The sequence below is a fragment of the Corvus hawaiiensis genome, chromosome 6 (genome assembly GCF_020740725.1).
Source record: "Corvus hawaiiensis isolate bCorHaw1 chromosome 6, bCorHaw1.pri.cur, whole genome shotgun sequence".
Classification (NCBI taxonomy): Eukaryota; Metazoa; Chordata; class Aves; order Passeriformes; family Corvidae; genus Corvus; species Corvus hawaiiensis.
Window position 1 is genome coordinate 46,261,340 of NC_063218.1, and position 26,561 is coordinate 46,287,900.

At 48.0% G+C, this 26,561-nt stretch overlaps 1 protein-coding gene across 3 annotated transcripts in view; it reads right to left on the reverse strand.

Annotated features, from left to right (window-relative positions):
* The window catches only part of SLC25A22 (solute carrier family 25 member 22), a 52,926-nt gene that overhangs the window by 2,874 nt on the left and 23,491 nt on the right, over positions 1-26,561 (reverse strand). For all 3 annotated transcript variants that reach the window (XM_048307209.1, XM_048307212.1, XM_048307211.1), the window contains exons 3-9: positions 22,572-22,697; positions 19,333-19,388; positions 12,905-12,995; positions 4,157-4,275; positions 2,357-2,528; positions 1,406-1,560; positions 185-260 (exon numbers count right to left, since the gene is read on the reverse strand). In XM_048307209.1, the coding sequence (XP_048163166.1) occupies positions 185-260; positions 1,406-1,560; positions 2,357-2,528; positions 4,157-4,275; positions 12,905-12,995; positions 19,333-19,388; positions 22,572-22,697 (795 nt within the window). The remainder of the gene's footprint in view (positions 1-184; positions 261-1,405; positions 1,561-2,356; positions 2,529-4,156; positions 4,276-12,904; positions 12,996-19,332; positions 19,389-22,571; positions 22,698-26,561) is intronic.

Consider the following 26,561-nt stretch of genomic DNA (forward strand, 5'->3'; position numbering starts at 1 on the left):
TATACATCTGCTCATATATCTATATCTATCTCCAGATAGACAGATAGACTGATAAAAGCACAGGTTCAGAGGGAACACGAAGCAAAGCTGCTGGTTGGGTCTAGAAGCTGCACTTCCTGCTTGGCAGCAGGCAGCAGCAGATGCCAAACACCTGATGTGGTGCCTCTGTCATGAGGAGTCTTACTTGGTGCAGTCCAGGATCCCCGAGTAGGTGTCCTCATTCACTCCTCTCTGCAAGGACTGCAGCCGCGTTTTGATCACTGGGGAGGAAAGACAGGGGAGACACTGGTGAGCACTGGGAGCGTAGCAGGCAAGAGCCACCCTGAGAGCAATGGCTTTGAAACAGTCAGAATGAGATTACCAAGAATACAGACCATTTTCATACATTTATCAGGGAAAAATGAACCCATTCCTTTATAAATGGATAAAAGAAACACAAAGCCACCCAAAATCCAACCCCTCCCCTGTTACAGTGGGGATTCTGTAACACGATGTATCAAACAAGGAGTCCCGTGGAAAAGAAATATATACGGACAGATTGTTGCTAGATGTTTCAGAGATGTTTATTTCTCCAGCCGCATGGCCGGGGCTCTGCCGAGGAACCCTCACAGTCCGGCTGAGGGTCCTTGCCCGCGCAGGGGAACACAAAACAACAAATGGGGAACAAGGCTGACCAGGGCCAGGGAAACCCCGTGCCTCCTCCCCAGGGCGCCTCTCCCAGGGCTACATGGTGGGGGGGGAGGGACCCCGACACTCCCCTCCCTCACTGTGATCAAGGTTTCAAAAGCTGACTTAAACTTTAAACCTTCCAAATTCAGGTATCTCTCTGCAAAGTGGGAATTGATCTTCATATGCTCACCTCCTTCTGGAAGAGGTATCTAAAATACACAATTCTGCTCCTATGTTTCTTCACGCCTTGGAGCATGTGCAGTGTTGGGGAGAGAGCAGTTACTTTCTGGTGTTTTTCACAGGAGAGAAACCCGAGGTGGTATTTAAGGCAGATGCTGTGGAGCAGGAGAAAAGGCCACAAATCTGAGGCTTCCCCTGTTGGTCCCTGACCATATGCTTGTAAGTGGTCTGCATATTATCACTCCACATGGAAATGCACCTTTCCAGGGTGTGTCTGCAGCCATTCCTGCCAAGAATGACTGAAATGAATGACACTCTCTTCCCAATGTGCCAAGCGAGTACTGCAAACCTTTGTGTAAGCTGTGGCCAAAGTCGTAGCTCAGCTGAACTCACACCATCAGAGCTGGAGGCAGCAGAGCTGTCCCCTCCTGCACCTCCCTTGTGCTCATGCTGAAAAAGGCTGGCACAGTCACCCTCCTCCTCACCTGGCCCAGCCTGGGCCTCTGACTCCTGTCCCTTGGCAGCAGGCCACCACCAGAGGCTCCTTAGGACTCACCATCACAAGGATTGACAGCCACTGCAGCCGTACTACCAGCCACACATCCAGAGAGGAAGGACACGTAGAACGGAGCCTTGACATTGGGGTCTTTCTGGCCCAGCTTGTTCAGGTTTGCAAACAGTGGGAAGTAAACAATGGAGAATGGGACATCCCTGTAGTGGGGCAGGAGGAAAGAGAAAAAAGAAGAACAAGGATGAGCAAAGTCAGTGTGGGACACCAACAAACTGAGCAAAGGAAGGGCTGCAAGCATCACAAATTGGCAGCACAGCCATGAGTGCAATGCAGATATCCTGGCTCTGTGATTGCAATGCAGACAGGAGCTGAAACTCAGCAGGGCAAAAGTGACTGCACAAAGGACAACAGGCCCATGGGAGGCATGCAGCCCTGCAGGATCAATGGGCTCCCCTTTTTTTCAACACTCAAACCACAGACATCAGCACATTCAGAGGTCAATTGTTTTGACCACTCTTGTTAATTACGAGACATTCCGTCCTGCCCGCCATCCCATGGGGCACTGCTTTAGCTCTGCCTTTCTTAAGGCTAGAGGAAAGTCACTCTGTGAAAGCCCAGACAAAGAGTGTCAGAGCAGGCAACAGTCCTTGCATCCAACATGCTCCGTGGGCCAGATCCCATTGCACACTCTGGGGCCTCAGGCTGACAGTTTCACTTTGCTAGCTCTCAAGGACTTCTGCACAGTGTGAAAATATAGACCATGGGGCAGACAAAAACCTTCCACAGAAAGCAGCAGAACTAAATCTTCCAGGAACAAAAAGGCAGGCTCCCTCACTTCTCTGACCTTTCCTTCTTTAATGTACAAAAGCTGTGCATGGAAACTGAACTAAACCAACCCCACACCCACTGAAGCCAACACCTCCTTTGCAGGCTCATCGCTGGGATGGGTGGTGCCTTAGGTCCAAGACTGGGAACACCAAGCCCACACCATCGTACCTTAGCAGCGTGGCTCCCAGGCCCTTGTAGAGTCCGGCGATGCCTTTGCTCCGCAGCAGCTCCCTGGTTATCTGGGTGGCTGTGGTGCGCGTTTCCACTGCCGGCTCGGCCGCCGCCGCCGCGGGGGAGGAGGAGAGCTGGGCCTGCGCCGCCATCAGCTTCTTCTGTGCCGCTGGGGAGCAGAGCACCAGCACCGGTCTGCAGGGTGCCCAGCAGCAGCCTCCTGCTGCCCGGTGCCGCGGGACAAGGGACAGGCAGATCTCCAGGGGCAACACAACATGCAGACAAAGGCCAGGCAGGTGCCCTGCAAGCTCTTCCCCCACTCTGTCCATCTCCCTCAGCCTGTCCCGGTCTTGGACAGTGCTGCCACACCACAATGCTGTCGGCTGCGCTCTCCCACCAGCTGGTTTGCCCAAGCAGGAGCATCCTGTCATGCACCATCTCTGCAGTGCAGAGAACAGGAGCTGCTGTGAGCAGGCAGGGGACAGTCCCTGCTTCCAGGTGTGTCCCTGAGCTGCCAGTACAACAAACTAAAGATGTGCATAAACGAGACAGCTTCCAAAGTTCTGTTCTTTGCCTCGCTCCCCTGAAAGCAATCATTAACCTGGGGAGTTTCTCAGCCACATTTATGAACACGTCCTGGTTTCTCCCACTTTTCCAACTGATGCACTTCGGCCCTTTGGCCAGAAGATGGAGAACACTTCAATCTGTAGGTAATCCCCAGCACACCACAGCTCTCCTGCCACACAGAGAACAGGCTGTTCACAGCATCAAAAACCTCTCCTGAACCCTCAAACCATGGCTTAAATCCTTCCAACATTTTAAAATAATACGCACAAAGAGGATAAGGTAAAACCAGTAAAGTAAAACCAGTGAAGAGAGAAAAGAAAAAGTAAATCTGTGATTATTCAGGAATGCCACATCAAATGAGAGATTACAGGACAAATTAGGCCATTTTCCAGGAAGGGCCATAAACATGGTATCTAACAGTGTCATGCAGGGCTCCTGAGAAGTGAGGCTATAGTTCAGACTGACCTCTGGAAGAGACTAAGGAAAGAGCAAGCAGCTCCATGCCAGACTCTGGTCTCCATTCTCACCAGAAACACTCCACAGTGTTTCAGCCAAAAGGCTCACACTCCCTCCTGCCTCTTGCCTGCCAGCTCACGCCCACAGTCCCAAGAGCCTGATCCCAAACCTCATTCAAATCCAGAGCACTGGGAGAATTTTATTTGCTGTTTCAACCAAGACAACTGCTGGTTTTGTCAGGGAGAAAAAAAGAGTACAAGGGGAGACAAGTCATTTGGAAAGAACATGTCCCCTTGGGAAGCTGTTAGGGAGGTGCTGCAGGGGGGTAAAAGAGGGAGAAAATAGACATCAGAAAACATGGAGATGGAGGAAGCAGCACAGGAAAGGCACTGGAGGATGCTAATCCCTTCCTGGGTGCACAAGATCTACCAAGTTTGAGTCACTCACAAGCTGACCACCCAGTCATCTCTCCCGTCTCCCTCCATCCACCAGCAGCATTTGCTGTTTTGCTTGCCAAGCCTATTGCTTTGAGAAAAAAAACCCACCACCTTTTGTAACTGCAAGGGCCTCTGCAAAGCCAGCTGAGCAAAGTGTGGGGGGAAGTAAGCTGGGAAGAGGAGGAGAAACTTCTGCTACATCTGCGGTATCTCTGACGTGGGAGAGCAAGGGAAGAAAAGAGTTTTCTCCACTCATCCTCTCAGCTCCGCCTTGAAAGCCCAGTCCCAGCTCTTTCCCCCTCCCTGCTCAGAGCACAGGGAAGAAAAGTCCACGTACCAATGCGTCCTGCATCCTGCAGCTGGATTTTGAGCATCTCCATGGGAGTGGTGACAATCACCTGGCAGGTACCCGCGCCACAGCCTGCCAGCATCTCCCTCAGCAGCGTCAGCTTCTTCCTGCCCAAAGAAAAGAGAGATAGAGTCCATCAGAGCCGGTGGCCTGCAATAACACTTGGGCAGCTGGGTACAAGGCTTGGGGCACATCTCTGACCCTGGGGGTTACAGGAAAGGCAGCCAAGGGGACAGTGGAACCTGCTAGACCTGACAGTTCAGCACAGCCCAGACTTGACATTTCTGCCAGCACCACTTGACCTGAAACACAGACTCCTTTTATCCCCAGAAACAGAACATTCAGAAAAAGCCATAAGCCCAGTCAGAACAGCCCCAGAAAGGAGCACACAGCCCTGTCCACACACAGACAGAGCACTGCAGCTCTCTTCCAGCCTGATGGTGCCCCTGGTCAGGGCACAGCTTTCAGAAAGGGTATCACTTCAGAGGGCAGCAGAGGACCTGAGCATTAAGGGGGATAAGCAGCTTTTGTCCTGCCAGGCTAGTCCTTTAAAAATTGTCAACAAACTGAGACCACAGGACAAGGAGCAAGGAGGGAAAATATTCCGCTTGCTGCTTTGGAGTTCTGTGAGAAAAGCAAAGTAAATAAACAGCGAATATGAATCAGGGAGGTAGTTCCTCTGTGGTTACGAGCTACTTCATCTTACCAGGTTTTCCAAACCTGAACAAATAGCCTTTGCACTAAACTGGTCCTCCCTGAGAGACAAGGGATGGGATGGACCTCCAGCAATGCAGCCTTGTGCATTCTCTGCACTACAGAGCAGCAGACATGTAGCAGCAGACTACTTATCAGCAACATGTTCTCACCTAGCAAAACCCAGCATTTCATTGTTCCCTCCATGCTAAAGCTATGAAAGAGCCCAGCTAAGACTAAAAAGAGGAACTCAGGATGAAAAACTTCATAAAGTTTCTATTTTCAGAAAGTGATGTGGTTTTGCCCTGTAAAATATGTGTAAAAATCCTCATGCCTTGGCACCAGAAAACAGTGACTTGATTAAAAAGTACATCTGACCTGCTCCTTTCTAAAAGGGTTAAAAAAAGAAGCATGCATAAATCATACAGCCAGAGAGAAACAGCCTCCTCTTTTTTCTGTTTTAAATGCAAGTACTATTTTTACCTCCCCCAGCCCTGCTCTGCAGCAATACCTCATCTTAACCTGCTCAAGGCGCGTCCCCACGCTGTGGCAGAAGCAGTCCCACAGCAATACACCCCATGCCCTTGCAAAGCCCAGGCACACCCCCCTGCCAGCGGTTTCACAAGCACACACACACAGCACAGCTGTGGGGCAGTGGGCCAGCAAAGCAGTTTCAATGCCAACCCTACAGGAAAGGGAGGGCAGATGCACCGTAATCCTGCTGGACCATCACGTCAGCTGGGCCGATTTCTCCACCTCTCATCTTCTCCAGGGAGGATATGAGAGCAGGGGATTAGAGGCACAGAGCCACCACAGAGATTACCAGAGACTAAATATAGAGCCCTCCTATGAGGCTGAAAGGAGGAATATTTCAGTCTCACCGTTCCAAATTTCCCCACAGATGTGGAGCTGCAAAGAACAATCCCTCCCACGGAGTTACCCACACGGGCGCTGAAGTGTGCACAGCAAGCTTTCCTGGAGGTATGGGGGAACTAGGGTGTGCAAATCCAGAGGTTCCCACTGCCACTGCCACTTGGAGGTGGCCAACTCGTGCCTTTTGGGTGGTCTGAAGCACAGCACCAGTCTCTGAGTGGCTCAATACAGTCAGCAGCAAGGCTGCACAATCCCCAGCCTGGTGGTGGGAGGAAGCAAACCACCCAAAGGAGCTGGCTGCCAGAATCCCTCTTTGGCACAGCAGAGCACCTCCCACTTTAGCAAAAGCCCTGGAGCATCCCTGGAGTACGTATCTCCTGGCTTTCATCCAAGGCAACTGCTTTGATACCCAGTTCAAAAGATCAGGAAGATTTGGCCTACATATTCATCTTGGACCATTATCCCAGCCAACTAAAGTCAGCCTTGACTTGACTGAACTCCATGGAGCTATGCCAGTATGACCCAGGGAAGGATTTATGCACATGGGTGTATTTTAGAGATCTCAACCAGGTACATCAAAAACATCTAGAACAAGGGCTTTCAGCTTTTGGTTTGCACATCCTGGGAACTAGGAAGAGTCCAAGAAAAAAGTAGCTTAAGATAAGCCAATCTTTTGACAGGAGGTTTTAAAGTTGCTATACAGGGTTCAAACTGCCTTTGCAAAACCTCAGCAGTCTGCACATAAAAGGAGTTTGAAAACTGTTCATCTATAGACAACAAAGGGGTTTAAATATCTAAGGCAACACCACTGGCCTTATCCTCAGTGGTTTCAAAACTGGCATATTTCAACTAACTTCAAAAGCTGCAACACCAGCAAAGATCTGGTCCTACAAATGCAGAAACCATCTTTTATCACAGCAAGAGAGTGTTAAATATAACATATACACAATAGCCACAAATCCCACACTGGCAGAAATCAGTTGTTCCACATTTTTTAACTGACATACTATTAATTTGTGACAAATCAAAAATGTCAAAAGGGAAGAGGAGGAGACTCATGCTTGATTTAAATTAGAGTTTCAAACTAGAGCTGAAAAATAAAGTCAAAAAGCAGGAACTAGAGGTTTATGTAAGGCTTTTTGGGAGCAATGAGTTCAAAGCTAGGATCTCTGACAGCACTGGTATACTGACGCCACATGGGAGCAGTGTAGGATTTTTTCAAGTTTCTGAAAAATCTTGGCCATGTGGGAATTTACTGTGCTTGGGCAGGGACCAAAACCAGCCATTCTGGAATCAGGATGACAACATTTCCAGACAGGAAATCTCTGACCTGAGGAAACATCCATAAAAACCCATCCATTTCTATTTCCTACCCAAGAAGCTACTGTCCCCAGCTTGGACATCACCTTCCTCACTCATAAAATAACCTCTGCCTCTGTCAGCCCAAGAGGTTGTAAAAAGCTCCCCAGGAGTTTCAAAGCAGACAGAGTCAGTTCCTTTCAAACAGTTTAAATAGTGGGTCTTTGATATGGATTAGAAGACCAACACACAGGAGCTGTCTTTCAAAGGAAGGGCACCCTGTCTGCCACAGGCACAGGGGGATGTGCACACAAACTGCCAGTCAGTCCCTTTAACCCAACCCCTGATTTTCCAAGGGGGAATAACAAGCTACTGCAACTGCACTTCAGAAAAGCTGGAGCTATGATGCTGGAAATGTAAAAGCAATAAAGTTCCCACTACAAGCTCCCTCTCACTTCTAGTGCCAGCTCAAAAATGCCTCAGACAAGCAAAATAAAGTACTGATGTGGAACAGACACACCTCAAAGTAGCACTGCCTGATGTTGATCTGATGCCAAATGTTGATCTGGAAGTCATTATTCCAGGTATGTGCAGGAGCTCTGTATTGCATGTTTGGACTAATTCAACAGGAGGCTGACTCTGTACCTGCATCAGGTTTGCCCTGGCAGGAGATCCCCAGTGTTTTGTTCCAATATGAATATTTGTGGAAGTGAACAATGGACAGGGCAACACGACTGAGCATGTTGAACACAGACACAACCCACATTTTGTCCCAAGTCAGGTGCCTGGAATGGTGACATGGACAATGCTCCTCCCATGAGTGCATTCTGTGATTAAACAGCCTGTCTCTATCTCCCTCCAAATTAACAGCTGAAAGTGCGTTTACTTTTTGGCTGACCTTTGATGTCAACACTTCAACCCACTGCAGTTGTCTGTGCCTCTGTGAGCTAAATAAAAGAGCCATCCCCAAACAGCTGTCCCTGAATCGGCACAGTGAGATTATCAGCCCCTGTCTCCTTCTCAAGGGGAAGGGAGAGATTCCCCCACCTCCAAGTGAAAGAAGTATCTGAGTATCCAGTGGATAACTGCAGGAGAGGCTGCCTGGGCACAAAAGTGCCAAAGAAAGACCAAGCACAGGATGTGCAGGGTAATACAGCAGCTCAGCACCAGGACTAGCAGCAGCATCCCTTCTTCCTAAATGGAGAGCCTTGCTTTACAGCTTGACTAAGAGCGTTCTGCAGCTCAAGGATCAACCAGGCTGTGCAATGGGTACTTAAACTCATGCCACAAAAAAGATGGTCCAAATATTTTAGGAGAGCCTGAATGAGGAGTAGATGAAGGAAACAGCCCTGGGGAGATGTATCAGCTGGAAAGGCAATGGAGAAAAAGCCCCAGTCTCCACATCTGTGTAAGACTGAAGGAAAAGTACCTTGCTTGTCCCAGGATTTTCTGTTCCCTGAGCAAAGATACAAGGCAGGAGGAAGCAAAATGGAAGAAAATTTGCTGGCATCAGCAAAGGCAGAATTAAGTCAGTCATGCTGGTCTTCCTAGGGATCCGAGCTGCTAAGACAGCAGATTGCTAGCCTTTGCTTCAGGGCAGCAAACAAAATAAAGGTCAGGATTAAAGAGGACAGGATAAGTAAGGGAATAACACCTTGGAGAAGAGCAGCAGGAAACTCATCCAGGGACACTGGTAAGTTTTTATGAGCAACAAATTGCTTGTGTAAGAAGGCATGAGACACTTTTTACTGCAGCCAAGGCAGAATATTTAACCAATATTTAACCAACCTGAAAAATGAGCAACACCCAGCAAACACATGCCAAACAAATCAGCTATCTGGCACTCCACGCTTTGGAGATAAACACGGAACTTTGTAGGACACTTTAAAGGGACTGGTTTTATTAAGTGTTTAACACCCAGATTCAAAGAGGATATAAAAGGCAGGCAATACTTAAATCCATCAAAGAGGCCTCACACACTGAGCATCCAATAATCAATGATGTACTTTAAATGCTGGTGTACTACCAATCTAAATTGCCTTCTCAGCTTCATTCCCAAGTGCTTCATACTCAAGTGCTTCACTTAGCCCTGGTGACTCCTCTTCTCACATCCTGTGTTCTGGACAATGAAGCCACTACTATTTTAACAGCAGCCATGAGACTACATCTCTCAACACAGGCAGCTTCAAAAAGCCAGAGTTAAAAAAAATCCCATCTGTTTCCAGCAGCCTGAAGACTGGAAGTTTCCCCTCTCTCCACATTCTGCCTTCCTCAGCCTAGTGGAAACTCTTCCCCACAGAATGACACAGAAACAAGGACCTGCCTGAAGACTCTCCTATGGGTCACTTTTTTCTCCTGGAAACTGCTGAGGCTCTTAGGTCAAAATCATCACAGGAAATCACTTGACCCTTATTGCCTTTTTCAGTCATGGTCATGGGGTCCCCTTCAGGTTTTTCAGTATCTTGAGCTCCCTCCTTTCCACCATGGCATAGTAAGCATGTTTTCAGCACTCACACAACTCACTCAGGCCTCCCTCCTTCCTAAATGACCAGGACAGCTTGGGAGGACCAACTCAGTTTTGTTTCCTCAGGAAACAAGAAGCTGTAGCTCTAGGCTGTCATAATGGCCTTAACATCAATACAGAAACTGGCAAAGAAGTAGAAACTGGCAAAAAAGCAGAAATTATGTCCCCCAGCCTGTAAGCACACATGCTCCCTGCAGCAAAAGGAGGGAAAAAGCATGGTACAGGCAGGAGCACCTCCCTGAGTTAGTCCCAGGGTGGAGAGAGCTGCAGGAACAGACACCTGCACACTCAGGGAGAGGGGTGCACCAACAAGGGCATGAGGTCCCATGTGAGGACCTGCTGCCCCAGTGCTCTATCTCCAGCAGTATCCAAGAGCAGAGCCAGGGAAAAGGGAGTCTAGCACAAACCTGTAGTGATAACATCCCTAAAATACTCTTCCAGCAACTTGCAGTCAGGCGCTTTCTACACCACAGGTGCTGTTTTCAGTCTGGCCTTTCAAAAATAGGCTTTATGCCACTTTTTTATCCTAGCAGTTTAAAAGCAATTTCAACACTAAGTTTTTCATGGGATAAAAATAAATACATTCATGTACACTGAAAGCTGTTGTTTAACTTGAGGCCACTTTGAGTCATGGTGGATTTGCCACACTCTCTCTGGTCCACACATGCTTCTTCCTCTGGCACATGGAGGTCTATTTTAATACCACATATTTGAATCAGCAAATGCTGGTAGAACACGCACATTTTATCAGAAAAGGATTACCAACTCACGCAACATATTTCAAGCAAGACAAGTGCTAGATGCTTAGCACAAAGGAATTCAATGTAAACAGGTCTAGAAGACTTCTGAAGCTTTGAGTCAGAACATCCTTTGGGATACTGACCTGAGGGCACAGAATCTATGAATGTACACAGCAGACAAACTGGCTTGTGCAAAAAGGACTTTGGTGGAGCTGAACCAAGATCTTGCTGACCCAGCCTTACACCGAGCCTAACCCCCTCAGCTGTGCTTTGCCCAATGTAACACCTTGACTGATGCAATTACATATCAAGAAATGAAACCACATTCACGTGCCAGGCAGCTCCAGGCTTCACCTTTCTAACCCCAAGCTATTTTGTTGTTCATACCTAGGCTTTGGCTGGAGTTGTGAAATAGGTGGCCCAGCCTTGTGATGTGCTAGCAGGTATGCACCCTGCTTGGTCCTAAGTAGGAGAGGCCTTTAAATTCCAACACTGCTAATCCTGCCCCTTCTCAGTAAGGCAACTGGGGAGAACAGGACAGAAGCATCCCAAGGGAGAAAACTGCCAGATCTCACATTCATAGCCAATAGCAGCCACAGCCAACCTGCAAGGCATTTTCCTTCCCATCATATCTTGAGGTGACATTTCTAGGTAGAAACACCTTAAATCATCTACCACAGGAGTATCAAGGCTCTGCCCCTCTGTCCAGCTCATGCTGGCTACCCTTAAGAGCACAGCTGACCAGACTTCACTCATCCAAGCCCCCCACAGTGGTTAAATGAGTGACCCCAACTCCACATGCTGCCTAGCTCTTGTCACCTAACTGTGGCCCAACCTCTCTTTTCTCTAAAAGAACTAAAAATGCTCCGTGTTGAGACACAAAGACCTCCCACTACCTGAGTGGTATCATGCTCCTGGTCTAGGTCACTGTAGTGCCAGACCAATCAGCACATAAGATTGAGGGTGTCTTGCTCTTGGAAGAATTCTCTAGCTCCTTTATTCTGAATTAAGTGCAGCACATCACCCATGTTATGTGTGGACCAGCCAGTGACCCAAAAGACAAACTGGAAGAGGTCTGAGTGAAGACCTCAGCTGCTCATGGAAACAGCTGCATCCCACTTACCCAAAGACCTGTTCAAAGCTGGACTCAGCACTGAGGCAGACACACACACTTGCCATCTGAGGAAGCCTTTACCTCTCACAGGACAGGGCACTGACTGACAGGTACGTCCCATTTTAATGGCTGAAATATCACAGCAGTGACTGCTCTTCCAGAATGCCAAGTATGTTGCAGTGCTAGTCTGATTTCTTCCATGGAACCATTCCCTTAGTGGTAGTACAAGGTGTGGCAGCTTGGCACCCTGTTGGGCCTGTACAAGCTACTAAGGTAGGTAGGTGGTGACAAAGAGCTGTGCTGCTGTTTACTGCAGTACACCAAGGTGTGCCGGGCTGTCTGCTGCAGGGATGACACACACTGCTTGGTAGAGGACATCACTACCTCCCACTGTCTGAACAGAGCACAGAAGAGACACTATTTGAAGACTTGAGTCAGAAAATCACAAAGAGCTGTGAGCCGATGAGTCACGCAGACATATGTTAGCTGCTACTTTAAAGGACTCCAGAACAAAAGAAAAAAAAAAGAAAAGGTACAGGCAAAAAATGGATTCTCAGTCTGTGTCAGTCCACAACCTCCACTGAAGTTGTTGAGCCATTGATCTGCAGCAGCCAAGACTGACATGATATGTTTTGGGAAGTTGTTAAGCCCAGTAATTGTGCTGGAGCTTTGCATTTTCACTGAGGTCCCACCCCGTAACTGTTGATGGGAAGAGTTGGGATCATATGCCAAGCAGGCTGTCATTCTAGCTACTGTCACTGAGGAGTGGGGACAATGCCCTTGTCTGCCTCTGGGGAAAGGCTTCTGTCTGATGGGAGACACAACTATTTCCCATGCAATTTGGAAAACATCTTGGTGAAAGCAGCAATGAATATTCAGGATCCAGCTCATCTCAACTGCTCCAGCTTGTGACTTTTACTCACTTTTAATTCACATGAACCAAACTCCACTTGCAAGCTGAACAGGTAATTTTATTCCTTCAGCATTTCTTTGAAGGTCAGATGCTGCAAGTGCCCTTTGTCTATTCAGATTTACCACCTCTCTAAAACTATTTTCGAGGTACAAAAGGAGAAGAGGGGTGCTAAGTTTGGGGTCTACAGAACTTGACTTGACATCTTTTTGAGCGAGAAGGAGCGTAAGAGGATCCAATAGGATACTGAGGACAAGGTCCTCCCAGCAGCTGTTTGAGCAATGATAAGTGACACTGGGTTCCTCTCAAATACTTAGACTACACATTCTGGATCTGCTAACCTTGGCTTAAATCTGGGACTATTTTTAGAAGCTTGAATAAAGAGCAGTCATCCAGTGGAGTGCTTTACGCTTCCCATTTTAGACATTGCATCCTTAGCCTGAACGTAATCACCAGCTGAGCTGTTCAAGGTCAACTCAGATTTCAGTCATTGCACTACCCCATTCCACCTTTTCCTGATGTCTCACCAGTCCAAGAGTCACTGTCTATTATGTTGACTGCAAAATGTCAATTCCCCACTCACCCGTCTTTGGAGAGGTGATGCCGGAAGAAGTCATTGGCTGCCAGTTTGATAGCCTTTTCTGGTGTCACTAGAGTCAGGTTCACTGCAGCCCCTGGGCAAGGAAAAGAGAAAAAGGCCATTGGATAATGAGAATAAAGGAATTGTTAACTTTCAGGATCTTTCAGGAATGCCAAGAAGCAAGGCATGCTTTCTGCACAAAATCAAAGACAGATGAAGGAGAGCTCCCAATGCACCAAAGGGATTTAGAAATACAAAACACACTAAAAATTAACAGTATTTCTGTTTCCCAACACCTTGGGTTTGTGAAAACATCCCCAGATGTGTTTCTACTCCATTTGCCATATGTATTTTTCAATTTCTTCAGCTTCACTTCTACCTCCCACCATGTATACACACATCCTCTTTCCTCATCCAAGGATGCATTCCTATGAATTCAGAAGGATGCAGATCAAACCTTCAGAAAAGGAGTACAAGATGGTTTAACAACCAGTCTCCACTCCTTTGCAAATATTTTGTGATACTGAGAAGCAAAAGCCCCCTGCCCTGCCTTCTCACTGGCATCCCTTCCCTGCTTCCTCCCCAAAAAACACCAGAGCAGCTTGATTACCAGGCAGCCCAGAAAAGGCAGAGCCTTTGAAAGACCTGGAGGCTGGCTGAAGTCACCTGGCTCATCTGCACAGAACCAGCTCCAGACCAGCCTTTCGACCAAAGTGGCTTCCCCTGTGTATCACCACTGGGTGTCACCCCCAGAACAGCCACCGCTGAAGTGGTTTTTTGCCCACCACAAGCTGCAGCACACAGAAATTCCCCTTTGAGCTCCATGGCAAGGCTTGCTGGGGGACCTGAGGTGTAAACAAGCCTTGGATCCCCGCATCCCCCACCCGCTGGAGTGCCCTTTTGTCAGGAGCAACAAACAGCAAATCCCTGTATTGTGCCTGTTACAATGAAAGGCCTGGCTGGCTGCTGTGGGCCGTGAACACCAGCATTAGTGCTGGGAGCAGCTTTCAAGCTGCCCTGGGGGAAATGGGGTGAGGGGAGGGCCGGTCTCTTCCCAGCAGAGTGGGGTTTGCACCATTAGATTAGCACTCCAGAACATTCTCCTCCATTTAAATTCTACAGCTCAAAAAGTCCTCCACTGGATAACCTCAGGCTCTCCCTGCCTGCACTGAAATGTACTGAGCTTCAAGCCCTCCAAAGCAGCTACACTTGGGACTTGTTAATGGCCTTTGTAAGAACAAACACGAATACAGGCATTTACACTTGTGTTTGAAATTAAAACAATTTGTCCCAAAGATTGATTTTCCAAAGAGAAGCAGCCAGAGAAGTCTGCACCCTCATCAGGTTCCAAAGAGCTGGTGGGGTTCATTTTCAGGACCTTTGAACACAAGTTGACAGGCACTATAAAGGTTCAACACACCTACAGAAAGTGAGCTCAGTCCTCTATTCTTCAGGACAGACTCTACTCCCTTCAAAAATTGAAAGACATAGGTTTAGGGGGACTTTCCTCAGATTAGGAAGCAAACTCACAATGAGACTTCTGGGACCACTACAATGGGGACCAGGCCCCAGGAATCCCTGGCTCCACATCCTCTGCTCAGAAGACACACCTCCACCATGAAGGAAGTTGCAGTAAGAAAAGAGACAGCCTTTGCTGCACGAGGCTGGGCAGCCCAACACATCTTCCCCCCTTTCAAATCCCACGTTCAGATTTTGCAGAAAATACAGAGTAAGGCTGCCTCGCAGCAAGCCAAGCCAGAGCATTAATTCCACTGGCCATGACATCCAACAAATGCCATCACCTTTTACAGCAGACAAATTAACTAGGAGGCAGCAGGGCAGGCCTCTCACACTTCTGGTTCTTTGCAAACTTTTAAGTGTACCAGTGATTGTGCTGCTTCAGTTTGGTATTCTTCCTACACATCATGTCCCCCTCCATGGCTCTTGCACATGGTGAGAAGCTACACAGACATGACTCTCATGCTCTACATCCATCTTTTAATGCCAATCATATCAGGATCTACAAAGCAAATCCACACAGCCTAATTTTTAAGTGGAAGTGGCTACCATGAAGTGTTTCCTCAAATGCCAAGTTGAAGACAACTTCAGTGACACTCCCAATGGCTATAAAGTACAACACCTGTACACTGATACGCAGCATGAATAACCCTTTCCTTGGAAAAACAAGAAGAGAAAGAAAAAAGCATAAACCTGCTACTCTTAACACCAGTGCAAAGGGTTCACTGAAAGAAAGCAAACAAACTCCAAGCTATCAAGCAAGAAAGGTACACAAGAAGTACGCTTCCACATGCTGACCTCCTTCAGGAACCAAGAGGCTTTCACAGATGTTTCCCCTCAACTGCAAATAAAGCACAGGGTAAATCATGCAATATACAGAAAATAAAAGTTAATGAACCTGGGTTTTCTCCTACATCTTTGATATTTTCAGTAAAGCTGCTTAGCAGAGAATGGATAATCCCTGTCCTGAATAATCCATAACAGCTTCAGTTTACTGGAGGAGGAGAAATTAGATACTTCAGCTGCTGGCTGTATGCTTTCCACAGCATGTGGGAACCCAGAGTGCGGAGAATGTTTCTCTGCCTGTTTTGAAGGGTTTTTACCTCCCTGAACAACACTGTTTTGACCTCCAACCATGGAAAAAATTGCCAACTATAAGACAAGAACTAGAAAATATAATGGTGTGAATTAGGTGATAGACTATTCTGTAACATTGTCACAGGGTGAAAAATTTAGAGGTTTTGGGCGTCTCTTTGTAGTAAATAGATAAGAGTAAAAAACATCAACATGGAGGATTGTTGTTGTCCTCCAAACTTTCTTCTTCTACTACTATTCCATATTCTGCAGTAAAAGTAATTTGGGATGATTGGACAAAAAATTCTGCAGTTCCTGGCTGTGTTACTGAATAATTGGTAGGAAAGTGAAAATAATATACATTTTTAGTAACCATTGGTTAAATTATCTTTAAAAGGCTGTGTAAATCTTGATAATTGAGCTTTCTCCTGCATTCTCTGCTCTGTGCTGTGTCTGGGTCATGCTAGTGATTCTGTTCCTCTGATAAGACTTAATAAACAACTATCTAGCAAGAGTAGTGAAGGCTGAAAGTCTCCGTTTGTCTCGAACTAACTCCTGGCAAGGACTTTAAAAACTCTCTCCCATCAGGAGAGATTTGATTTACAGCATGGATCTGTGTCAACAGCATTTTCTTCTTTTTCTAAAATCTCTTCAATTTTGCCCATGCCAGTGAGTACTTCCCTAATTAAAGCCAGCCTTGGCTATAGGCAATGCTACATGTACCACAAGCAAAGGCAGACAAACAGAATGGAAAAATAAATAGCAATCATTAAAAAAACAAAGTGTTTTGAAAGGAAGTGAGGAAGCACTACGAAGAACAAAATCAACCAGGGGCAAAACCAGCTGTTTGCCAACTGAACTTGTAGGCGCCCTCTTCTCACCAAGCCTTGGTTTTTTATTAAAACACATTTCTCACAGAAGCCCTTATACACCACCAGCAACCTACATAACAGGGAGATTGAATCATCCCCAGCATGGCACTGGGAGATATTATTAGCAGAGGCCAGGGAGGGCTGCCTGTGACACCACTGCAGCTGAAGAGCAGCCACTCTCCAAACATCACCAACAGCAAAGGGCACTTCCTCAGCCTGATCTGGGCCTTTGGCTCCTGGCAGCTGGGCTAAACACTTGGTCTGCAAACAGCACTGGGATTGCTCAGAACACGTGCTGGGATCTTTAGGTGGCTTCTGGCTGGACTGCAGTAGGAAGCTAAGAGAGCATCTCTCCAAGGTCCCCTACCACTGATGCCCATGGGGACCAAGAGCCCACTGGCACTATGGATTCATTCACTTGGCATCATGTTTGAAGGCTGCACACCATCAATTCCTTGAGCACAGACAGGGCTAGACAGCACCATCCAGCTTTGAGGCACTGCTGCTACACAGATGTTATGGGAAAAAGCATGAAGGAACTCCTCTTCTTTCTGCCCCAAGCAAATCCAAGAATCCCTTGGATTTTTGGGGAAGAACTTGAGAGAAATGTTGGAATTGCCTTATACATCACACAGTTCACTATGGGCTACTCATACAAAGCAAAGACTGTTTGCCCACACAAACACCTTAAGAGGTGATTTGCAGAAAAGCATCCTACAAGAACATGCTGCTCTCCTGTCTGCACTGATGAGATTTGATTCATATGTGAAGGAGCCCTGAAGTCACACAGTGGGAATGGCTGTGCCCAACCAGACCCTTTCTGTCCTCCAACAGAGGCCAAAGGATCTGCAAGGACAACTGACGTGCTTGTGACTCCTCCATGGGGAGCAGCAGCTGCTACTTTAGCACGTTAACATATAATCCTCCCAATTTCAGCTTAAAGGCTGCAAATAAGAGCCTGTGAGTCATTCAGCAAATTCTGCTGGGGAACTAGGACAGCTGGAGGGAGCAGGAACCAATCCCACTGCCTGATTTCTTTCTCTGTCTGCAAGGCTTAGACATCTCTTTGCCTTCTTTCCAGAAAAGTACTCACACAGTCTTCATGGACCTTGAACGTACTTCACCTGCTAACCCTCTCCCTGAGAGGGAGGGAAGGGCTGCTCATGTCAGCTCACAGAACTGAGGCAGAGACACCAGGATTGCTGCTCTTGGAGCACTCACTTTTGCACCCTGGCCATGCTGAAGTATCTATAATTTTCTGGAAGGAGCTGGAGCTATTCAAAAAAGGCCTCTCCAGCCCAGCTCCCTACATAACAGTCAAATGTGACAAGTGAAATCCAAGCAACTGTCAGCACTCTGAACAGAGTTAGGAGCAGGCAGGGACATGGACCAAGCTGACCAGACTTGGGAAAGGTTGGGAAAAGAAAGAGGTATGCAAAACCCTCTGCACCCTTCTGCTTGGGAGTGACAAGTGGCCTGGAGATCCACATCCTCTCCACTACCCTATGCCTTAAAGGACTAAGCTTTCTCTCCAAAAGGCCCTGATTCTCCCAAAAACTCTTGGTCCTACAGTCTCCCCTATAAGTTTCCCCGAACAGCTTCTTTCTTCTGTCTCCCACCAAGAAGCCTGCCATTGCCCACTTACAGCCAAAGCTAACACAAGCTCAAATTGTGGCTAGGAACACAGAAGCAGCCAGCTTCCGGAAAAAATCAAAGGGGAACACGTCATTGCTAGCATCAAAGATGGAGCTTGCCAGGGTTCCTCAAGGTTATTTGTCTCGTTGCCTGCTCCCAGCAAAGCTGATGCAAAGCAGCCAATCCATCCCTGCCATCCACCACACTCCCCTCAAACGCCCACCAGGAGGTTGGGCAAGAGACACTGCCTGAACATCCAGTGCCTGCTCCCAGGCTGGCCAGCCACAGTGCCTGTGTTTCCTTAGGAGTAGAGAAGAGGCAGCAAGAGACACTACACATGCCAAGAGCAAGGCGCCAGCATCTCTGGACTTCCGCTTGAAAAAACAAAGAGCAAGGACTCAACTCAATCATAGCAGCACTTTAATCAGGCTTTATCAGTGACTGAGTGCCGACAAGAATGCTATCTGAGAACCCCAGATAAAAACTGCATATGCAGGCAAGTGACTATCAGGACATAAAATGAACCAGAGCTCAGAGTCAACCAAGCCAACTGGACTGTGCTGGAAGCCAAGGAGGTATTCCTCATTTTCCTCTGCTACAAGTGAAGTCAGGATTTGGCCTGCTGGTCTTCTCTCCTCAAAATCTTTAAAAACTTTCAGGGATTTTGTGTTTAAACTAGAAAAGGTATAATGTCAGCTGAGGAGCTCACTGCTATAACAGACAGTCTGAGCCAAGGAGCCAAGAGATTTCTTTCCAGCAAGTCAGCACACAACAGCCAAACAGCTGAAGCTCCACCCTGAGCCAACCTCTGATTTTCTTACCATCCCAATGGAGTTTTTTCTGGGGGCGGATTATTTTTAAATTTTTTTTTTTTAACTGCAGCTTGTCTTAATGCTTGAACAAGACACTTGGGCACACTTGACCATGCTGGAGGAGAGCTTTGACATAAATTCAATCATTAACCACAGAACTTCAACAGTTGGTTTGCTACTGCCCCTCCGTCAAAAGTTACCATGCCCAAGCTGGGAAACATAACAGTCCTGAAACAAAGTCCAGCAGCTTCACCTAGTAAAGAAGAACTAGTGAAGAAGAACTTAAGTAAGTGATAAGGTTACCAAAACAGTCATGAGGAGGACTCAAGCCCTCAGTGGTAGGTATCTGAATAGACACCTGCATGGAGGAGTTTATTTTCAGAAACAGCTGCACTGTTCAACCTCTTAGGATATTGCCAGGTTATTGCTTTATATGCCAGAGAATAGAGCTTTTCCTCCTACTTATGCACCAGTGCTTCCAACGCAAAAGCTGTGCTGCGCCTGAGTCAGCTGTACTTACCTCTGTACATGCCAAAGTAGCCTTCTGACCGAATTGTTTTAATGAGGCAGTCAGACCTGCAAACAAAACAGAGGGAGATGAACCACAGGACCTCAAAGGTGGGTGAGTACAGAGAAAAACAAAGCAAATTTCTTGAAGTGGTTTCCATTTACATTCTGTCAGCAAAACCCTCAGCTGAGATGGGAACTGCGTCAGGCTCTGAATGTGCCATTGTTGAGGCCTGAGTTGAATTTCAACCCCTAATTCACAGGGGCTTTGACACCCCCGGCTCACCCTGCACACGCTCTCTGCTTTCTAGAAACACAAAAGGGAAAAGTGTCACTGCAAGGGCTGTTTATCCAGGGTCCCTTGTGGCAAATGCGCATGAGATGCTCTAACAAGCAGATCCCCATGTATGCATTTTTAAATCCAGCTCTGGAAGGGAAATAAGGGGGGCCAAACCCCCCCATGCTGACTTGTTTGACTTACTCAGTGAAATTTGACACGAGGCACACAAACACGAGATGACCTGAACACTCAGTCATCTGTGGCCTCCCACGCAGATTAAAGCACTTACTTTTAACACATCAAGTCCCACAGCAGGCAGCGAGCACTCTGGCTCTTGCCCTGGGGAGAGCACAGGAGGGTACCATGCTCCAAGGAGAAAACTGTGCTCCAAGGGGAAAACTGTCACCTTCCTCATTGCAAATACATTTACTACAAATAGGAAAACCATGCAGAGCAGTGGAATGGCTCAAAGCCTTTTGAAGGCACAAACACACACACCTAGCAAATCCAAAGGCTCAGTTCAGGAAGGCTGTACAGATTCCCTGGCAGAGTTTCCTTCTCTGGACCACAGCTGCATAAAGCCTGGGTGCTGGCTGAAGGTGGCTCTAGGGTCTTTGGGAAGGGACAGGTAGCAAGGGAAGGGAGAGGTGCACATGCATGTATGTGTACATAATTTAAGGAACAAAAGGCTCTTTTAAGCAGGAATAAGAGAAGTGTGGCTGATGAAAACATGAATACATTTTTAAGAGATCTGGCAACACAAGGAGTAAACTTCTCAGCTCTGCAGTAGTGCTGAGGTGGAAAAGAAGGAAATAGAGAGCTCCCTCGAGGGCTTTATGGCCATACCTGGATCAACACTGTTCTAGCGTTATTGGTGAATAGCCCATCCTGCATTGCTGCCAGTCATGCCAATGAGTTTCCCCTCTCTGCTGGGACTCCCTGAATCCTTTGGCATCTCATCTTTCACACACTCCACCCCAGCTCCAACAACTTGCACATACTCATCTCCTTCTTTGGAGCAGCCCCTCCAACACATCTGCAAGCCCCAGAAATCTCAGTGCACCTTTCTCCTATCCCTCCCATCAAGTTCTTCCACTGCAATGCTGGAGGAAACACATTTTCCCTCAGCCAGTGATGCTGCTTTGAACAAGCTGCAGCAGGGAGAGGAGGGAGAAGAGCTGCTCTCCACCATGTTCATACAGCCCTGCTGCATCATCATAGAGCTCGCATGTCACTTAAAGCCCCTCAAGCTGCAGCAGAACAAGAGGTAGCCAAAGCCACATCCGTCTTTCTTCTCTTCCTGGAAAAAGAGAGCCAACAGCCAACTAAAATGATACATAACATACCTGGGGCAGCACAGCCCAAAAGCCAAGCTCTCTCCAGCCCTTAGAACTCCTCCAGTGTCTTTGTCTTTTTCAAGTGAAAGGTTCCCCTGATGCCAAAGATCTCTTGAGCCAAGAAGCAAGGCATGCTATCTTAGAGAGCCAACATTTTAAATGAACTTGCTGCCTTCCTGGGTGTTCAGCAGATACCAGGTAACTGGTATAATCAGGAAACCTAGTATTGATGGGCATACAGTATTTCCAGAAAAATAAGCCCCTGTAACTGGGGAGACTTTCTTAGGAAAGCTCAGCCTTTCCCTTTCTTAGAAGCAGCCAGCTCAAATATACAGGGTAAATCTTATGTATTCCTTAACAGCCTCTCATCTCACAGCAATTCCTGGCTATGGAGCTAACTTGCACTTGACTGCTGGAGGTTAAAAGCTTCTCTCCTACCGAGCTCCCTTCCAGGCATGAGACATCCTGGCATGCAGTCCCAAGGGATGCCTACAAGTTCTCCATCCTGCCCAAACTCTTGCTTCTGTCACACATCAGGTCAGGAGGATAAGTGATCCTCAGGGAGGAGAAGCAATCTACAGCAGGAGCAGGACACAACAAATGGGGAGGCAAAGCAAGATGGGCAGCCACATTCTGCCAACAAGCCAGGGCACACCGACAGTGCAGTGAGCAGACAGCATGGGAATTGTCAAGGGAAGCACCAGAGCCTACAGTCTAAGCTATGTCATCAGCTAGAGCAAGGAGGCACAGAGACTAAAGCCATCAACATACAGAGCATTTCCTTCCTATTCCCCCTTCGCCTCAAATTCTCCTGGGCAGGAAAGAGATAAAGATGGTGTGGAGCAGGGAGCAGGTAACACTAGTTCTAAACAAAGCGATAAGAGGACAGGATATACCTCACCAGTCCCAGTCCCTTCTTCCCCTCAATACCACCAATTCTTTTAGAAAACTAAGGCCTGTCTCTGGTTCCTGCGATAAAGCATCTTGTGCTGAGTGTGGTACACATTCCCACAGCAGATACGCAGCCCTAAGCATCCGACACAAACGCCAGGTGAATTTGGTGGGCTGGATACACTCATGCCTTCTTTTCCTACAGCACCTGGGTTTTTTTTGGACACAGGACTGCTGATGTAAGTATAGCATGTGGCAGCCTGTGATCCTGCAAAAGGTCCACGTGCAATGCTCTAGACTGGGAACGAGTGACTGCTTCTTCTTTTTAAAACTGACACAGCAAACGAAGGATCTCCAATATTAGAGCAATGGAAACAGAACAGAGGCAGAAATTCCCTCAGGCACCTGACTTCGGCTCAGCAGACTCCTTGTGTTCAGGATCAGGTGATTAGGACTCCTTGTGTTTTGGTTCTGAGCCCTGGCAGCAGTGAACACGCTGCTCCCAAGCAAGGGATGCAAACAGATGTGCCCTCTGCAGAGGATTCCTCTGCTCAGCTCAGCAGCCTCAAGAGCTGCTCTACTTGCTTTATCTGGTCTAGCATAGCTTGGCTCCAGACTGTCCCCTGGCTTTCCTGGGGACAGCCCAGTTCCTGGAGATGCTGAGCTCACCTGAAAGAGGTAACAAAGTGGAAGGACTCCCTGCGGACAGCCGCGAGGGATGGAGCCCGTGCGGGCGGTACTCACAGGCTGGTGTACATCCGCTGCCCATTCTGCTGGTTCTGCAGGCGAGTTTTTGCCAGGTCAATGGGAAATACACAGGTGACTCCGATCAGCCCAGCTATCCCTCCATTGATCAGCTTGGCAGGTAAACTGTAAGGGGATGAGACAAACAGATGTCTTAGCACTGGGTAACATCAGGGAAGGGTAAGAGAAAAGAGCTGAGCTCTTTTGCATGACCAGAGTTAATGCATCGCTGTGAGACAAGTTTGTTGCCCCCCAGCACAAAGGAAGCTCTTCCACAGAGCAAAGCTTGGTTCCTGCTGGGTATATGGGGAGGCAGAGAAAGCAGCACATACCATCAGGACAAACCAATGATGAGTGGAGTGGAGCCAAACACCTAACCCACACATTGCTAAGAGCAGGAAAAAATCCTGTTGCCCAGGACCCGGGGATTTCTGCTGTCCTAGAGGAGAAAAGACTGCATATGCTGGACCATCTACCACGCGGACAGCCTTTAGTTAGGGCCCGATGGCATCCGAGCCAGCAGTTACTGACAAATGCTTTCCTGCACCACAATCAGATCTGCAGCTAAAGAGAGGTTCATGACACATCAGCTGCTACCATCGTGTGGGAACGGGCCCAGCAGAGCGCCCAGCTGGCAGCCACGGAGCAGACGGCTGCAGCCATGGGAAACTGCTTCCAGACCCACCACCCAGGGCCAGGGGAACTCAGAGCAGCAGCCTGACGAAACCACTGGGCTGGCAGCCTGCACGGCTTCAGATGCGGAGACGTGAGCTCATACCTCTGGGGGAAATCAAAACCTGTCTCGCTGCACGTGCTTCCGAAACACAGGGCTTTTTCCACTCCCCTTTGTGTTCCCACAGAGAATTCTTACAAGTGGCACTGAGTGAAAGCCACATCAGCTAAACACGAGTTCCCAGCAAATTCAATTAAGAAAAATGTCCTGCACTTACATGCTCAATAAACCACTGCACACAGAGACAAAGAAAGCATGTTTGAGTCAGCTCCCTCCAATAAAGCACGGGATATGGCTCCCTGAACACAGGATGTGTCGGATATTAAACTGGTGGCTGACAGCAGTCCTAGATTGCAGCTGGGTGAGCCTGCAAGGGCTATCCTCCCACCGGGGGAACCGACACGCTGCCTTTCATGACAGTGACTTGCTGCTCTGGATGGGGGAACAGACTGCATTACCCTTTGGAAGCAGCAGTGCTGAGGCTGGCCGAGGCACGGTGGGGTGAAGCCCTGCAAACATCTTCCCCCCAATAGCACTCCAGAGCGCTCTGCATCAAGGGGCAGTTGCAGAGAGGATCAATAAGCAGCCATGCTTGAGGGAAAGGCAGGATATGGAGACTCAAAGTTTCAACTTGAAGGGTCCCTGAGGGAAGCAGACAAATGAGGGATGGAAAAAAATATAAAAGACTTTGTCCACTAAGCATGATCTTGACACCTCAGGACTGACATACTGACACACCCTGACACAATCCTTTCAGCCTCTGCTGTCCTGCAGCCAAAGCTCCTTCCCCCTCAACACATGCACGATACAATACACATGCAGCCCCACGGCTGGCACAGCTGGAAGAAGAGGTGCCAAGGACAGGCAGACAGATCTGAGCTCAGCCTACAACTCCAAACTAGACTGTGCTCACTGAGATTAAATCAGCACAGTACTTTAGGAAGGCAGGCCCAAATCAGTGCACAAGCTCAGTGCAGAGCCAGGCTTCCAGACCTGACCAGCTCCAGACTGTTGCCTCAGGGATCTTTGTGCCACAGACTGAGAACAGAATAGATTTGCCTGCAAACTCCCTACACTCAACTTGTTCTCAGGACATGGGAAAATTTCAAACAGTAAGCTTCACATCATGGTGCTCTCCTTATTTAACCCACAGTCACACTGAAGGAGGAGGTTAGAGACCAGATAAAAGCATGCCAAGATGGAGACACCGTTGGGAAGGAAGGTGTTTGAATACAGGAGATCACCTCAGTCTCCCCAAATTCAGCTCTGAAGTCACTGTTGGCAGGTCACAGACTGTGAGGCACAACCAGTGCCCCCTTCCAGCCTCAGCACTGCCATCACTTCTCTTAAGTGTCCCTGAAACACCTAGGACAGGCAAAGACTTGCCTTTCTCAATCTGTTCCAACAGTGAAACCATCACAGGGTTTATATCAGGTGGGACTGAGACACAAAGATCCTTCCTAATACTACTGTAAGTGCAAGAGATTCCCCAATTTCAGCACAGACCCCAGCAGTAAAGGGGAAGGGTCTGACATGCCTGGGCAAGCCAAAAATTTGAGGCTGCAGAGAGCCTCTCCCTCTGCCTGTGGGGGAGAAACCCCTGCTCAATACCCCCATCACACCTGAATCTAACCATCCATATTTCCCCATGCATACTGCAGGGGGAAAATAGTATGGGGCAGTATCCAGCAAGACACCAAGATTAAGTTCTACATGCACTGCTGCAGAAATGCAGTGCCCTTGATCTCACCTTGCAGCAAACCACTGCTGTTGATTTTAGTCTTTTGCTATCAATCTTGTTCTACTAAGGGGTGACAGAAACAAATCTCCTTGGCTTGGCTGCCTGTGACCACTGCAGACACGTGGTGCCATCGACTGGAGAGATGACCAAAGCGGGAGAGGTGAGGGATTTGAGGCACAGAAAAGAACATGAGACAAAGGCTGTTGCACCTGAATCAAAAGCTTTTTCCCCCTGTGACTGAGTCATCCCACTTCCCACGTCAGTGCTCTCTGCTCTCTCAAGGGGTAAGAATCCACTGTGCCTGGTCTCTCTGTCCTATTTAGCTTCTGCACAGCTACTGCCTCTCACTACCTACGTGTGCAGGGCTTAGTGAAACGGGGACAACACAGGCTAGCATGCAAATAAAGCCATTTGCTCAGTTTAGTACAAGAAGGGACACAAAGGCATCCCAGTTCTCCTCTTCTAGTGCTCCTCCTCAGCCCTTTTAACTAGTCCCTGTAGCTAGCAAGCTCCTGCTCACACCACCGAGAGCCCCCTGGAGGGGCCAGGGCACATCTTGTAGGACACGTCTCCTCTTGTAGGACATATCTCCTCTTCCTTCAAAATACCAAGGCTGAAACAGTCACAGATGCTGGCCATTTTGCTTTGCTGAGGTTATCAGAAACACAGACCTGCCAGGCTCCATGGAGGTGAATCTCAGCATGCCCTTCATGGGTGCATTGGAAGAGTTCCAAGTGCTCTCCAAATTGGGTACTGAATGATGGGCAAATCTAGGCACACAAACGCTCCACAAGGCTGTCTTTTTATCAGCACAGCTCAGGACTGTTTACAATTGCAGAAGACAGGCATACAGGAAGATATCCTAATCATGGCAAACGCTAAGAAGGGGAAGCCCTCTTGCCTGCAGCATTCAGGCACTGCCAAGTCCCGTCCCTCTGTAATCACATTTTATTCACTCATTCACCCCACCTGTCCTGAGATGGTAACCTGGAAAAGTAGATGTTAGAAAAGCATCAAGAAAAACCCCACAGGAATCCCACAGCATGTAGGAGTCACTTAGCTGGGGCAAGTTCACAAGCAGCAAAAAGAGAAACCCATGTGGAGGACTGTGCAGATCCACCTGACACAGCTCTCAGGAAGCAAAGGGTAGAACTGTGTCTTTCCAGGAAATGCATCCAAGTTCATTTCCAGGGAACACTCAAATCCAGCTTTTACCAGAACCAATGCTCTTAAGTTCCCACTGTGCACATGAGTGTCACTAATCATTGTTGGTACTTCATGTTCCTGCTATCACTCAAGCCTTCACTGTCTTTAGAGTAAGGGCACAAGGCTGCACAAGGCTACGTGGACTTTGTCACTGCAAGTGCTGCATCCTTGGCTGGTCAAGGACCTGGCTTTGCTCCCTTGATGCCAGCAGCTGAAGTCAGCAGGTCAGGGTGACCTTTGAAAGAAGAAACAAAAAGGAACAGACTCATGCAGGGTGGAAAACAGGGTAGAAAGAAAAAGGTGATGAGAA